At 37.8% G+C, this 13577-nt stretch overlaps 1 protein-coding gene across 1 annotated transcript; it reads left to right on the forward strand.

Annotated features, from left to right (window-relative positions):
- Positions 1 to 12162: 12162 nt before the first annotated feature.
- Positions 12163 to 12798, forward strand: LOC109208136. The gene has a single exon (XM_019371176.1). The coding sequence runs from the start codon at positions 12163 to 12165 to the stop codon at positions 12796 to 12798; it is 636 nt and encodes a 211-aa protein (XP_019226721.1).
- The last annotated feature ends 779 nt before the right edge of the window (positions 12799 to 13577 follow it).

Genomic DNA, 13577 nt, shown 5'->3' on the forward strand with positions numbered 1-13577 from the left:
CTATGTATATATACCAAGTAGGGTCGGGCCCAAAAAATTACACCTTCTCCTACGCGAAAAGAGACACTTTTCCTGGACATGACGTGCGCGGCCATGCACCTGGAAGGGTGCCCGCACACTTTTCACACTTTTTGCCCCATATGCACGGTTAGTGCGCAGCTGCGCACTTTCCGTGCACTATTCACCTTGTTCTGTCGAGAATTTGAAAAAACGTAAAACATAAAAGTTGTAGCCCTTTGAATTAGATTTCCAACAATATATTGTTTAGCCCAAATGGAGTTCTGAACGAAAAGTTATGTGTATTTTACTAGACAATGCGCAATATGCCTGCTTGATTCTTCGTTTTGTTGCACTATCATCCGTTGATCCACGAACACGATCCCGGCTTAATTCCTTGGGCTTTTACTCAGACTTCAAACGTACAAATTACTTGAATTCATTCCATAATATCTACAGGCATACAACACACAATGAGTGCAAAACACTAGTGATTAAAGCTCAAACTCAACTAAAGTGCAGTAAATTGGAATGTAATAATCGACTAAAATATGAGATTATAGCCTACCATCAGTGTGATCAAAAAGGAAAATCTTCCAATTCCGCCAAAGAAGGATAAAGACGGTGAAATCATAGTATCATCCGATCATTTTTATTTAGATGATTACACTAAAGAACAAGCAGCTATCATCCAAGTGAATGCCAAGGCAAAAAATCTGATGTACAATGCCATAAGAGGAGAAGAACATGAAAAGATATCTAGCTGTGAAACTGCAAAGGAAATGTGGAGTAAGTTAGAAGTCACATATGAAGGAAATAACAAAGTGAAAGAGATGAGGATTAATCTCCTGGTTCGAGATTATGAATTGTTTCAAATGAAGGATGGAGAATCAGTGGAGGAAATATTCTCTAGGTTTAGCAAAATTCTTGGAGACTTTAAATTCTTTGGTAGACCAATCAGAAGCGGAGAACAAGTCAGAAAAATTCTGAGAAGTCTCCCCACAATTTGGCAACCCAAAGTTATTGCTTTGGAATGTCAGAATCTTGACAAAATATCCTATGATGAACTTGGAGGTGATCTAATTGCATTTGAGAAAATACATTTAGATAGGCAAGTCTAGCAAGAGAAAAAGAGACAGTTGCGTTCAAAGCAACCGTAGCTGAATCCGAAAATGAAGAAGAAAAAGGAGGAGGAGTAGGAGGAGGAGAACAATATGAGAATATAGTGATGCTTCTAAAGTAGTAACAAGCATGATGAGAAAAAACATAAATAGCAAAAGAGGCCAATCAAATTTCAGAAAAGGGTAGATGAATAATGAAAATGACAAAAATGACAGAAGATGCTACGAGTGTGGGAAATATAGACACATTCAAGCCGAATGCCCTGAACTGAAAAAGAAACTAAGCAGAAATTTCCAAAAGAAGAAATCCTTTGGAGCTTGGAGTGATGAAGAAGAATCTGACAATGAGGAAATTGCCAACATGTTTTTCATGCCAATCAAAGAAGATAGTGATGAAAACTCTGGTGAGCTTGGTCTCATGGCAGAGGAAGGAACAAGTGAAGTACGTCTTCCTACATGTACTAATTCTCATGAACTTCAAGAATTTATTGATATTGCTCTTGCAGATATTGAGAAAGTTCTGAATGAACTTCGAAAAATCCAAAGAGAAAAGAAAGATTGGGCTCTGAAATTAGAAGTTTGTGAAATTGGGAGTGATGTGCTCCAAGATGAAGTTAATGAACTTCAACTCCAACTGAATGGATTGCGAAAATCCACCAGTCATAGCTCAGTTAGATCAAATCAGCCTGCTCATTATTATTTGTCACCTAGAACTAGAAATCGCTCCGCTTGCACTCATTGTGGTAAAAATGGTTACACTTCTAACCACTGCAGGTTTAGAATCAGAGGAGAAGTCTCTGGAAATTCCAGTAACCCCTCCTATTTTTATTGTGGAAAACCTGGTCATACTTCTAATCATTGCAGGTTTAAGAACAACAAGAGATGAGTCTGGTGACCCATGACCTCTAGTCAAGCTAATATTCAGAACACTAACCACTCAGGACCCAAGCAGGCTTGGGCACCTAAAAATAAATAATTTGTTTTTGCAAGAACACCACAAGAAGAAATCAAAAAGGGAAATGGTACCTTGATAGCGTGTGTTTCAGACATATGACATGACAAACAATTGTTCAAGAATGTCACCAAACTAGATGAAAGAACAGTCACCTTTGGAGACAAATCAAAAGGAAATGTAATTGGAGTTGGAAGAGTCCCTCTCAGCTCAACATGTGATGTAGACGAAGTATACCTGGTAGATGAACTTGGCTACAACCTACTCAGTATCAGTCAACTATGTGACAATGGCTATGAGGTTCGTTTAAAAGAGAATGGTTGGTTCATCGAAGATGAATCAGGTAAAGCTATTCTCTTTGAAAATAGAGATATGAATGTCTATACAATCGGTAATATAGACAGTCTTGGAAATAGATTTGTCTAGCCTCTATGATTGATGTTCCTTGGGTGTGGCATAGAAAACTTGGTCATGCCAGCATGCATACTATTCATAAACTTTCCAAACATGATCTTGTCATTGGTCTTCCAAAACTAGATTTTTCAAAAGATCAAATCTGTGATGAATGTCAACTAGGAAAACGAATCAGGTCCTTTTTAAAGTTAAAAACATAGTTTCTACTACAAAACCTCTTCAACTCTTGCATATAGACCTTTTTGGTCCAACTAGAACTGCTAGTATAGGTGGTAGAAAATATGCCTTTGTTACAGTAGATGATTTTTCTCGATTTACCTGGGTTATTTTTCTAAGTCATAAAGATGAAGTATTAAGGAATTTTAAAGTCTTCTGCAAGAAGGTACAACGGGAAAAAGGTTATTGCATATCTGCCATAAGAAGTGACCATGGAGGAGAATTTGAATGCAATGCATTTGAGAACTTCTGCAATTATCAAGGGATCTCCCACAATTTTTCATCTACAAGAACACCTCAACAAAATGGAGTGGTAGAACGTAAAATAGAACCTTGCAAGATATGGCAAGAACTATGATTGTGGAAAACTCCCTTCCACACCACTTCTGGGCAGAAGCTGTAAGCACAACATGTCACATCATCAATAGATGCTTAATTCGACCTATTCTCAAAAAGACTCCATATGAACTGTGGAAAGATAAAAGACCCAACATCAGTTATTTCCATCTTTTTGGTTGCAAATGTTTCATTCACAATAATGGAAAAGACAATCTTGGTAATTTTGATCCCAAAAGTGATGAAGGTATTTTTCTTGGATACTCTCCCTCTAGTAGAGCATATAGAGTTTTTAATAAATGTACTCTTTGTATTGAAGAATCTATACATGTTATTTTTGTGGACACTAACCCTCGCTTAAGGAATGAAAAACTTCCTGAAGATAAGGAAATTTCCATAGTTCCAAAGTCTATCAATACAGGTGAAAACACTCGTGATGAGGTGGCTGATAGTTTCGTAGATAATCAGGAACTTCCTATAGTTGAACAGTCGAGTCCTATTGAAAAAGAGCCAGTATCAGTCGTTCTAAATGAATGAAAAAGTGAGCCTGTATATCCATATTAGAGCACCATTGGAAATTCTTAAGAAGGAATGAAAAATAGAAGATCACTAAAGCAGACATCGAATATTGCCCTCATATCTCAGTTCGAACAAAAAAAGGTGGATGAGGCCCTTGGGGACGAAAGATGGATAATTGCAATGAAGGAAGAGCTTGATCAATTTGAGAAGAATAAAGTATGGGAACTCATTCCTAAACCTCCAAATTCATTCATTGTTGGAACAAAATGGGTGTATAGAAATAAAATGAATGAGTCTGGACAAGTTGTACGAAATAAAGCTAGACTAGTTGCTCAAGGCTATTCATAGCAAGAAGGAATTGATTACGAGGAGACTTTTGCTCTTGTTTACAGGTTAGAATCTATTCGCATCTTATTATCCTATGTTGTTCACAAATGTTTCAGACTATTTTAGATGGATGTGAAAAGCGCTTTCTTAAATGGGTTCATCTCCGAGGAAGTGTTTGTTAAGCAACCTCCAGGATTTGTAAATGAATCCTTTCCAAATCATGTCTACAAATTATCCAAAGCCCTGTACGGTCTAAAGCAAGCTCCTAGAGCTTGGTATGAAAGGTTGAGTTCATTCCTAGTCGAACATGGGTTTGACAGAGGTAATATTGATACTACTCTTTTTATTAAACGATCGACTGAAGGTAATTTAATAGTAAATTCTACGTAGATGATATTATTTTTGGCAGTACTAATCCTGTTTTATGCAAGGACTTTTCAAACATCATGAAAGGGGAATTTGAAATGAGTATGATGGGAGAATTAACCTTCTTCCTTGGGCTTCAAATCAAGCAAGTACAGAAAGGAATTTTCATTAGTCAAACAAAATACAAAAAAAGAGCTCATAAAAAAATTTGGCATGTCTAATGCAAAGGCCATAGGGACTCCTATGAGTCCGTCAACCACCCTGGATGAAGATAAAGATGGTAAGAGTATCGATGAAACAATGTATCGAGATGCAGACTTGCAGGAGATAAAATTTACAGGAAAAGCACAAGTGTTGCCATATCTACTACTGAAGCGTAATATTTGGCTGTAGGCAACTGCTGCACACAAGTTCTATGGATTATGCATTAATTGTTAGACTATGATTACGTCTTAACTGTGTTCCTATTATGTGTGATAACACTAGTGCTATTTGCCTTTCAAAAAAGTTTGTGCATCATTCTAGGGCTAAGCATATTGAGATTAAGCATCATTTTATCCGTGATCATGTTGCTAAAGGTGATATTGTATTAGAATTTGTCAATACTGAAAAATCAGTTAGCAGATATTTTTACAAAACCGCTTCTTGAAGGAAGATTTTGTTTCCTTTATGACAAACTTGGTATTTGTTTAATTCCTGGCTAACTGCTCTAAATTTGTCTAGTTTAGAAAATTTTCCATAATCATTCTTTGTAATTTTTGACCTAAAAATTTGTAAGTACTTGATTACTCTATACATGCATTTACGACTGAACTGACGGCGGGCTTGCAGAAGGCAATGTTTTGTTGTCCTTCACGCGTCTCTCCAAGAAACGAGGTGTCTATTCACCCCTTTTTAACCCCTTCTCTCTCGATCATATCTCCCATTATCTCAAAGAAAGACATTCTCTCTTTTCTCTCTCTTACTCATGGCCAACACCATACCCTCTCCTTCCTCCTTATGCCCAGAAGAAGCCATCGCTTCAAGAAATACCATCAAACTGATGATCTTGTAGATGTAGAATCCTCAGAAAGCACAAATCATCCACTGTTCGAGGATGAGTCCAGTAATTCTCAAGAAGATATTCTTGTTTCCCAAAAGAGGGCTGGAAAACGCCCAATGGAGTCCATCCCCAAACAATCGTCTCAAAAGAGAGGGAAAACAGAAAGCATAGAGTTTGGCCTTGAAGACAAGATGAATTTCTATGGCCCCAAAGAGAAGGCGAGGTTTTTCATTTCCAAAGGGAAGACGTTTTCTTATGGTCGCACTTTAAGTTTGAAATCTATGAAAAACTCTCACTGTGATGTTATCTCTGTGTTTGAAACTCAAAAACTTGTCTCTCTATTTGTTACTGTTGGTGACACTGTCTATGAAGAGCCTGTGCATATGTTTTATGCAAATCTGTTTATGAATGATAAAGATGATTTAGAATCCATAATTTTGGGAACTCATATTATTCTTGATGCTTATCAGTTTGAGAAAATCTTTGCAACAAAGTTTGTTGGGTATAGTTTATTTGTGCAATATTCTTGGCCTAATAATTTTGAAGTGTTGTTTGAGGAAGCAAAAAGTGTGTTATCTGAAAACCCCCCAACATTGGTCCAAAAAATTTGAAATTTGAGCACCGTATACTAGCCCACATTATTGCTACCACTTTGCTACCCCGTATTGGTTCTCTTAGAACCCTGTCTCTCCGCGATGTGTTTGTCTTGTACTGTCTGGTACGAAAAGGCTATTAATTGGTTTGCTTGGGTACGTTAGTACATGTTTGAAATCATCAGGGGTGTTTCATCTTCTGCTAACAGTTTGCCTATAGTTTTCTAATCTCTCACATATTGCAAGTTATAAAAGTGGATATGTCTCTCTATGCCCCTAAAACCATCTCTAGTACTTATGACAAGACTGCCTTTGCCATGATGGGATATACCTTGGTTGAGGGAACCTGGTTCAAGAAAGACAAGACACCAGAATCCATTCCTCAACAGGGCACTGAAAGGATTAAACACCTTTCTAGTTCTTAGTACAAACACTGTATTCTTGAGTCTACAAGTGTCGCAAAAGATAGAAAGAATTAGAAAACAAAACAAGAGTTGTGTCAATATTAGAAAGAAACCTTGTTGTTGTATATCGTTGGTGGTGAACGTACTAAAACCATCACTGTTGTAAAAGCTTACTGAAGATCTAAGAGAACCCTTGTGACCTAAGGGATCTGGACGTAGGTACCACACTGGTACTAAACCAGTATAAAAACGGTTGCGTCTCTTTTACTTTTCTGTTTGGTCAATTATTTCTGCTTCTTTTAATTCCTGTGTAAAGCTTAGTCGACTAATTTCCTACATAGTCAACTAAGTTTACAAATAGACTACAATTCAACCCCCCCCCCCCTTCTTGTACTTTCACAAACTAGGTCTAAGACAATAGTTCAAAGCATGTATCAACTCATTTATGAGATTTTTCCTTACTAATTGCTTCTAGTAGTGTTTAAGATAGTGTCGAGGCTTATCTGATTCGAACATGCTTTGCAGAATGCTCTTTGTTGCATCTCGTATTCCATATTAGAAATAAGCAATGAATGAGAAGATTCCAACACCTTTTGACCAATAATATTACTATCTTGACGATTAATTTGTATAAGTGTGAGAAGTGCCTTTAATTATTATACGGGATTGACATCTTTTTATGTTATTATTTGGGGTCGACATCTTTCTTTCATCACCACTGAAAGCGCTTTGTCCCGTATACACACAAGAAAATAGTTGAAGAAATTCATAAGGAAAGTTTGGGAAATGAAGGCTTCAAACTCATCATCAATCCTCTAGGTGACTGGTGGTTGATGGGAGCACCCAAGTAAGGTATTTCAGCACTTCAATTATACTAGGTGTGATGTATTATTTCATCAATTATGTTGCTTAATTTCTTCGTGAACTTGTCGTTTAATGCTCTTTTTTTGAATTATAACATTTTTAGTTTTAGAACATATCACACAGACGCACACCCTGCTCCCGTAATTCTCTTCTCCTGGCTTCCCAAATCGATTGCACCAAAAAAACTTTGAATCACCTAATAACTACAATACTTGTTAAATGCAAGAGTAGTACCTGTCTTGTGGAGTGTGGCTATTCTTGCTGATGTAATTGGAATTGGCTAGTTTAATATTGTTAATCCAGAGCTTTAATTCGCAACTAGTCCTTACATTGACTATTTTAGTACTTATTTACAGTATGACTGCTTTGATATTTCTCCAGTCGTGCACAGAGAAGGTCGCAGTTGCGCCTTGTTCCTCCTAGCTATGCTTCAAATACATTGATTTTATGTCCTTTTACAGTAAAAATATTTGTTTCGCACATTTGGAAAAGTAACCTTTGATGTTTGGAACATGCATGGATATAATTAACAGCGATGAGCATGCATAATCATATCAAAAGGAAATAAGGATATTCGGGTATCTTCTAACTCCTTGTTTCATGTGCTCTCCGGAGATAGTTAAACCAGTGCTAACACTCCTTGATTTGCGTAGTTGTCAAGGGGTTAACTATATTTTTGTATTGATGATAGATTCACCGTCAAATATTTGAAGTTGGGTGGCGCCGGCATGAAAACGAAAAAGTTTGTAACGCTGAACTGAACTGAACTCCCGATAGATGAGAGACAGTTGGAGCTCCCTTGCTTCGGTAAGTCAATAGTTTAAGTTGGGACACCATGTCAATTAACTTTGCTTCCGCTATCACATATTCCACTTCCTTCGACAAGGAACTCGGGATCCGATGTTGATTACCAATGTAAATGCCGGTGTAAGGTTTGGAGTGGTCCATCTGATTAGTTCAGTTATCACGGCTGAGTAATCGAGTCCGACTCTGGCAAGTGAGTGAAAGGTGTGGCAAGAGAGCGAGTAAGTTTGATGCCTGATGGAGAAATTGTTGAAATAATCTAAGGTGATGATACAGGTGGCGGTGGTGTGTCAATGTTGCCTATTTGTTGTTGGTGTTGTTGTTGCTTCTCATACATATTATTAAGACCTTTCATTATAAAATAGGCACTTGTTGCAGGCAAGTTTGAACAAGTTTGAGAAAATATCATGGTGTAGTTTTTATTGTGTGGTCGAACTGTGCAAGAAATTGCATTATATTCTTTCTAAGGGCTTCTTAATCCTTTTGATTTTTCATTTTTTACATGAAGTTCAACTTTCAGAAATTGTCTATGTATTGAGAATTTAAGATTGATTGTACGGCTACTCTGAAAAATAAAATACATTAGAGCGGGATCAGTCTGATGATCATTTTTCAGGGTAAGCTACTCTATTTTGTCAAATTCGAGATACATCTTTCAATGAGAAAAAGAAATCTCTACACTTTTTTTGGCTACTCAGCAGTTAGTTTCGACTATCTATTCGATCAAATAACCTTTGGAAATAACTATATTGTTGATCATACCTTAATCGATAAAGTAAAATTTGATTAACTCCTAAATTTTCTTTTTGAGAGATGGTAATTGTATTAAAAACCGATACACTAAGAAAGTGCTAAATATTTATTAAGTGATCAAAGAACTAAAAGAGAAACCATGTCTAATCTTGTAAGGACTCCAAGAGGCTAAGTATTGATTCTGCTTCACATACCAGTTCTTCTCAACAGCAAAAAGAAAACAAAAGTGATACAAGTAAATTTGATATGTTAAATTGAGGTTCCTTGGCTTTCAAAACATCTAAAGGTTCCTTTCCATCCATGTTTCTAAGCAGGAAGAGAATTCCACCAGACTCTGTAACACTTACCTCTCCCTCATAAGCCATATATTGCACGTTCCTCTTAGTTTTGTTTTAATGTAACAAATGTCTAATTATGAATTATAATTAATTATCTGATAATGTGATAGATCTCCCCCGGTCAAGTAGGCATACATAATTCACAAGATTGCCTAGTTACATTGATGTCGTGCTATAATTTTATATATTTTGACGTTATTTACCTTACTTGCTTGTTGTTTGATTGAGCTTAATAGAGTTTATTTTACATGTAGGAATGCTTGGATATGAAGTGAAGAAAAGTTGTACGAAATGGTACCTCAAAGCTACAAAATGGAGCAATAAAAGAAGACGTGCAAGGCACGGCCATAGACAGTGCAAGGATTTGTCCAGGGCATTATCATTGGCGCCTCTGATAGCGCCTCGCGGGGAAATATTGGCGCCTATGATGGTGCCTCGCGGATTAATGTTGGTGCCTCTAACAGTGCCTCGCGCCGACGATGCTTATCCGAGCCACTTTTATTTTCTCATTATGTTTGGATGTGTAGACCTCGGCCCCACCATATAAATACCTATTAAGTTAATTTTTAAGGGTTAGACAACATTAGAGAGGCAAGAGGCTACGGAACACTTTGGAAGCACGAATTACAAGAGTTTTCTCTTCGCTTTCCTTTAATTTGTAGTTTAATGCATTTGGATATTATTATGATTAGTTACACAATTATGAGTAGCTAAACCCGTCATCTAGGATTGATGGAACCAATTGTTGGATGAAGTCTTGATTGCGTATTTGATAAAATTAAGTCGTTTTTACTCTCTAATTGTTTAACTGTGTGTTTCTTGTGGTTAATTGAAGGGCCCTTGATTAATCCTGTCTAGTATCTTGTGTTACTTGAGAGAGAACCCTTGATTAGATTATTGTTGAACAAAGCCACTTTCAAGTAAGTTAAGAGATTAATTACTTGGATTCAAAAGCAGGATTAGAGATAACAAAGCTTTGGAGCGATCTTTATGAGTTGTAGAATCATCAGCTAGAGTAGTTTCAGAGAATACTTCTAGTAATTTATCGTAATTGATCGAGAGATAATTACGATAAACAAGAACTCATCATCTTTAGAAAGTGTGGCGGCGAGATTATAGCTAACATGTTAGGAATTAACCCGGCAATTGGGAAAGTCATAAACCCTAGATCTTTTTATCCTTGATTCAATCTCATCCCTGCCAGTTGATAATTTTTATTGCTATTTTTTATTAGTTAAGTAATTTTTGTTACTTCACAAATCAAGTCTTGAACTCTGAAAGTGATTGAGCTTGTTATTAGTGATATTGAAAAGTTGTAACAAATAGGTTAATATCTTTGTGGGATTCGACTCCGGACTTGTAAACCGGATTATATTTGCAACGGCCGCTAGACCTCCTAGGAGGCATAGTTGGGCGTGATCAAAAAATCTGGTGTCGTTGCCGGGGAACTAACGGTGTTATTTGTTACAACTTGAAAGAATTGCTAGGATTTTTAGTTTAGATCAATTCTATGTGGTGCTAAAAATATTTTCATAGATGCCAAACTGGTGAACTATTTGAAGCTAAAAATATTCTCACATTTGAATTCTTTTGTGCCTCAGGTGCATGCCTAGAAGCTCCCGGAAATTGGTGAACTATTTGAAGGCCTCTCAGATCCCAAGAAAGCATTCAGGACATTGAATCGGGCTAACAAGAAAGGCAAATAGCTAAAACCAAATGAACAAATTGAAATTGAAATGGGTGACGTCGAGAACATCAAAGGGAACAATAGAAATAATCAAGTTGACCCAAACATCAGAGTAGTAGCATGCCTTGTGCCGGTGGCTGCTCTATATGATTGGGTGCAACCAACCGCTGACAATCTGGCAACTGCAATTGCAGTCCCTTAGATACAAGTGGAAACTTTTCAATTTACAAACAACATGCTGCACTTGCTATAGAACAAAAGGTTGTTCTCTAGGTCTTACATCAAAGACCCACAGCAACATCTGAAGAATCTTTTATCAATTTGTGTCACACAAAGACAGCCGAATATGACATCCGAAGCAATCGGATTGTTACTGTTTCCATTCTCAGTGACTGGGGAGGCTCAAACTTGGCTGAATTCACTCCCAATAAACTCCATTGCTACTTGGGAGGAACTAGTCAAGTAGTTCTTAAACAAGTTTTATCCACCCAACAAGACTGCAAGGCAAATTGTTGAGATACTGCAGTTCAGGCAGAAACCAACTGAAACTTTGCAAGAAACCTGGGAAAGGTTTAAGGGTATGTTGGTGAAGTGTCCACACCATGGCATCCCGGATCAGATGCTAAGACAGAGATTCTACATGGGTTTGGCTGACTAATGTAGATGCTTCAACCGGGGGTGCATTCTTGAACAAATCATGCATAGTGTAAGATTCTTCTTGACAAGATGGCTCAAAATTCAGGCTGGATGGCGAGGGATAGAACACTTACTCCAATAGTGCATTCTGTTGCTCTTGACCCAAACAATACAAATGCAGAAAATATAGCCACTCTTATGACCTAGATGAGCTTGTTGACAAAGAAAATTGACGAGATGGGCACGAAACAAGTTCATATTTTTGAGACAAACGGTGCAGGCCTATGTACTCCTTGCATAAATTAGTCGTATATTTGCTCGTGGGGTGGAGAAAGTGATAACCAAGCTTCAGAGAAGACATGAATTACGTGAATAATTTTGGGGGTCAGAGACAAGGTGGACAACAATGGGGACCTCAGAATCAGCAGTACAGACTAGCCCAGCAATAGTACAATACCAATCCGGGGGGAGCACGACCACAGGGCCAAGTTATGCCCTATCAAAGGCAACCAGGTTACATCAACAGCATCAACAACAGTTGGCTTACCAACAACCTCAACAACAGCAAGTGACCAGATAGGAAAACAGTAATATGATAGAAATCAAGGGCATGTTGCAACAAATCATTGGGACAAATGGAAAGATGCAAGAAAAGTCAGTCGCACATGACTCGACTATTAAAGGCATTGAAACTCAGTTAGGCCAGCTTTCCATGGCTTTAAACAATTACCCACAAGGAACGTTGCCTGCAGACACAAACATCAATCTAAAATAGCAGAACCCCAATCAATTAATGGCAGTGAGTCTCGGGAATGGAATGGATTTGGACAGAGACCGAGAAGTTGCTCAATCTAATAGAAAAATAGTGCCACTTACTCCAGTGACATTCGATATTGATGAGTCGACGGAGCTTACAAAGGTTGTAATTAAACAAGCACAAGTTGACAAAGGCAAAGAGAAAGAAATTGATCAGTTCCCAGAACAGGTATTAGAAAAGACTTCTAATCGGAAAAAGATACAAAGCAGTGTGCAGAAGCAACCTCCAGTACCATTCCCGCAAAGGTTGGCAAAGCAAAAAAAATATGATCAATACAGGAAATTCATGGAAATGCTAAGGCAAATTCAATTGGATATCCCTCTAATAGATGCTTTGAGGGAAATGGCAGGCTACGCTAAGATGATGAAGGATTTTATGTCTCAAAAGTTTGACTTCCAGGACCTGTCTACTATGGATTCGACTCAAACTTGTAGTGATGTAGTGACAAGGCCTATGGCTCAAAAGTTATCTGATCCCGGTAGTTTCACTATCCCATGCACAATTAGAAGTTATGCTTTTGCCAAAGCATTGTGTGACTTGGGGGCCAGTATTAACTTGATGCCTTTGGCAATCTATACAAAATTAGGCATTGGTAGAGCTAGACCAACCTAAATGTTGCTGCAACTGGTTGATCGCACAGTGAAAAGGCCAACATGAATTCTCGATGATGTGCTCGTTCCAGTAGGAAAGTTTGTATTTCTTGTTGATTATGTTATTCTGGACTGCCAAATTGACGAAAAAATACCCATAATTTTTGGAAGGCCATTCTTGGCTACTGGGAGAGCATTGACTTACTGTGAGACCGGAGAGTTAAAAATGAGATTAAAAAATGAAGGAATAATATTCAATGTTCAACAATTTATGAGGAGACCCAGCGAGTTTGTAAATTGTTCGCTAGTAGAGGCAGTTGATGTGATATTATAAGAGGAGGATGAAACTCTTCATGTTAGAGACCCATTAGAAGCTTGCTTGATGAATCTAAAAGAAGTTGACGGTGAAGAGTTGGCGGAGTGGGTTATGGATCTTGAAGGTCAAGGTTTCTGGAAAAGAGAACCTCAATTTGAGCCCTTACACTTAGCAGAAAGAAAAACACCACAAGTGAAGCCGTCTATAGATGAGCCACCACAGTTGGACCTGAAACAGCTTCCAGCTCACCTCAGGTACGCTTTCTTAGGACCTAACTCTACTTTACATGTTATCATCTCATCTGGTTTGTTAGTTGTGCAGGTAGATCAACTCTTACAGGTGTTACAAGAATGCAAGACTGTTATTGGTTGGACCATGGCAGACATTAAGGGTATCAACCCGGCCTTTTGCATGCATAATATTCTCTTGAAATAGGGGCACAAGCCTTCCAAGGAACATCAAAAAGGCTGAACTCGAATATGAAG

The sequence above is a fragment of the Nicotiana attenuata genome, unplaced genomic scaffold (genome assembly GCF_001879085.1).
Source record: "Nicotiana attenuata strain UT unplaced genomic scaffold, NIATTr2, whole genome shotgun sequence".
NCBI classification, from domain to species: domain Eukaryota; kingdom Viridiplantae; phylum Streptophyta; class Magnoliopsida; order Solanales; family Solanaceae; genus Nicotiana; species Nicotiana attenuata.

Bases quoted from the DNA above. Each gene is read 5' to 3' on its own strand.
- LOC109208136 (XM_019371176.1), top strand. From the start codon at position 12,163: ATGGCAGTGAGTCTCGGGAATGGAATGGATTTGGACAGAGACCGAGAA.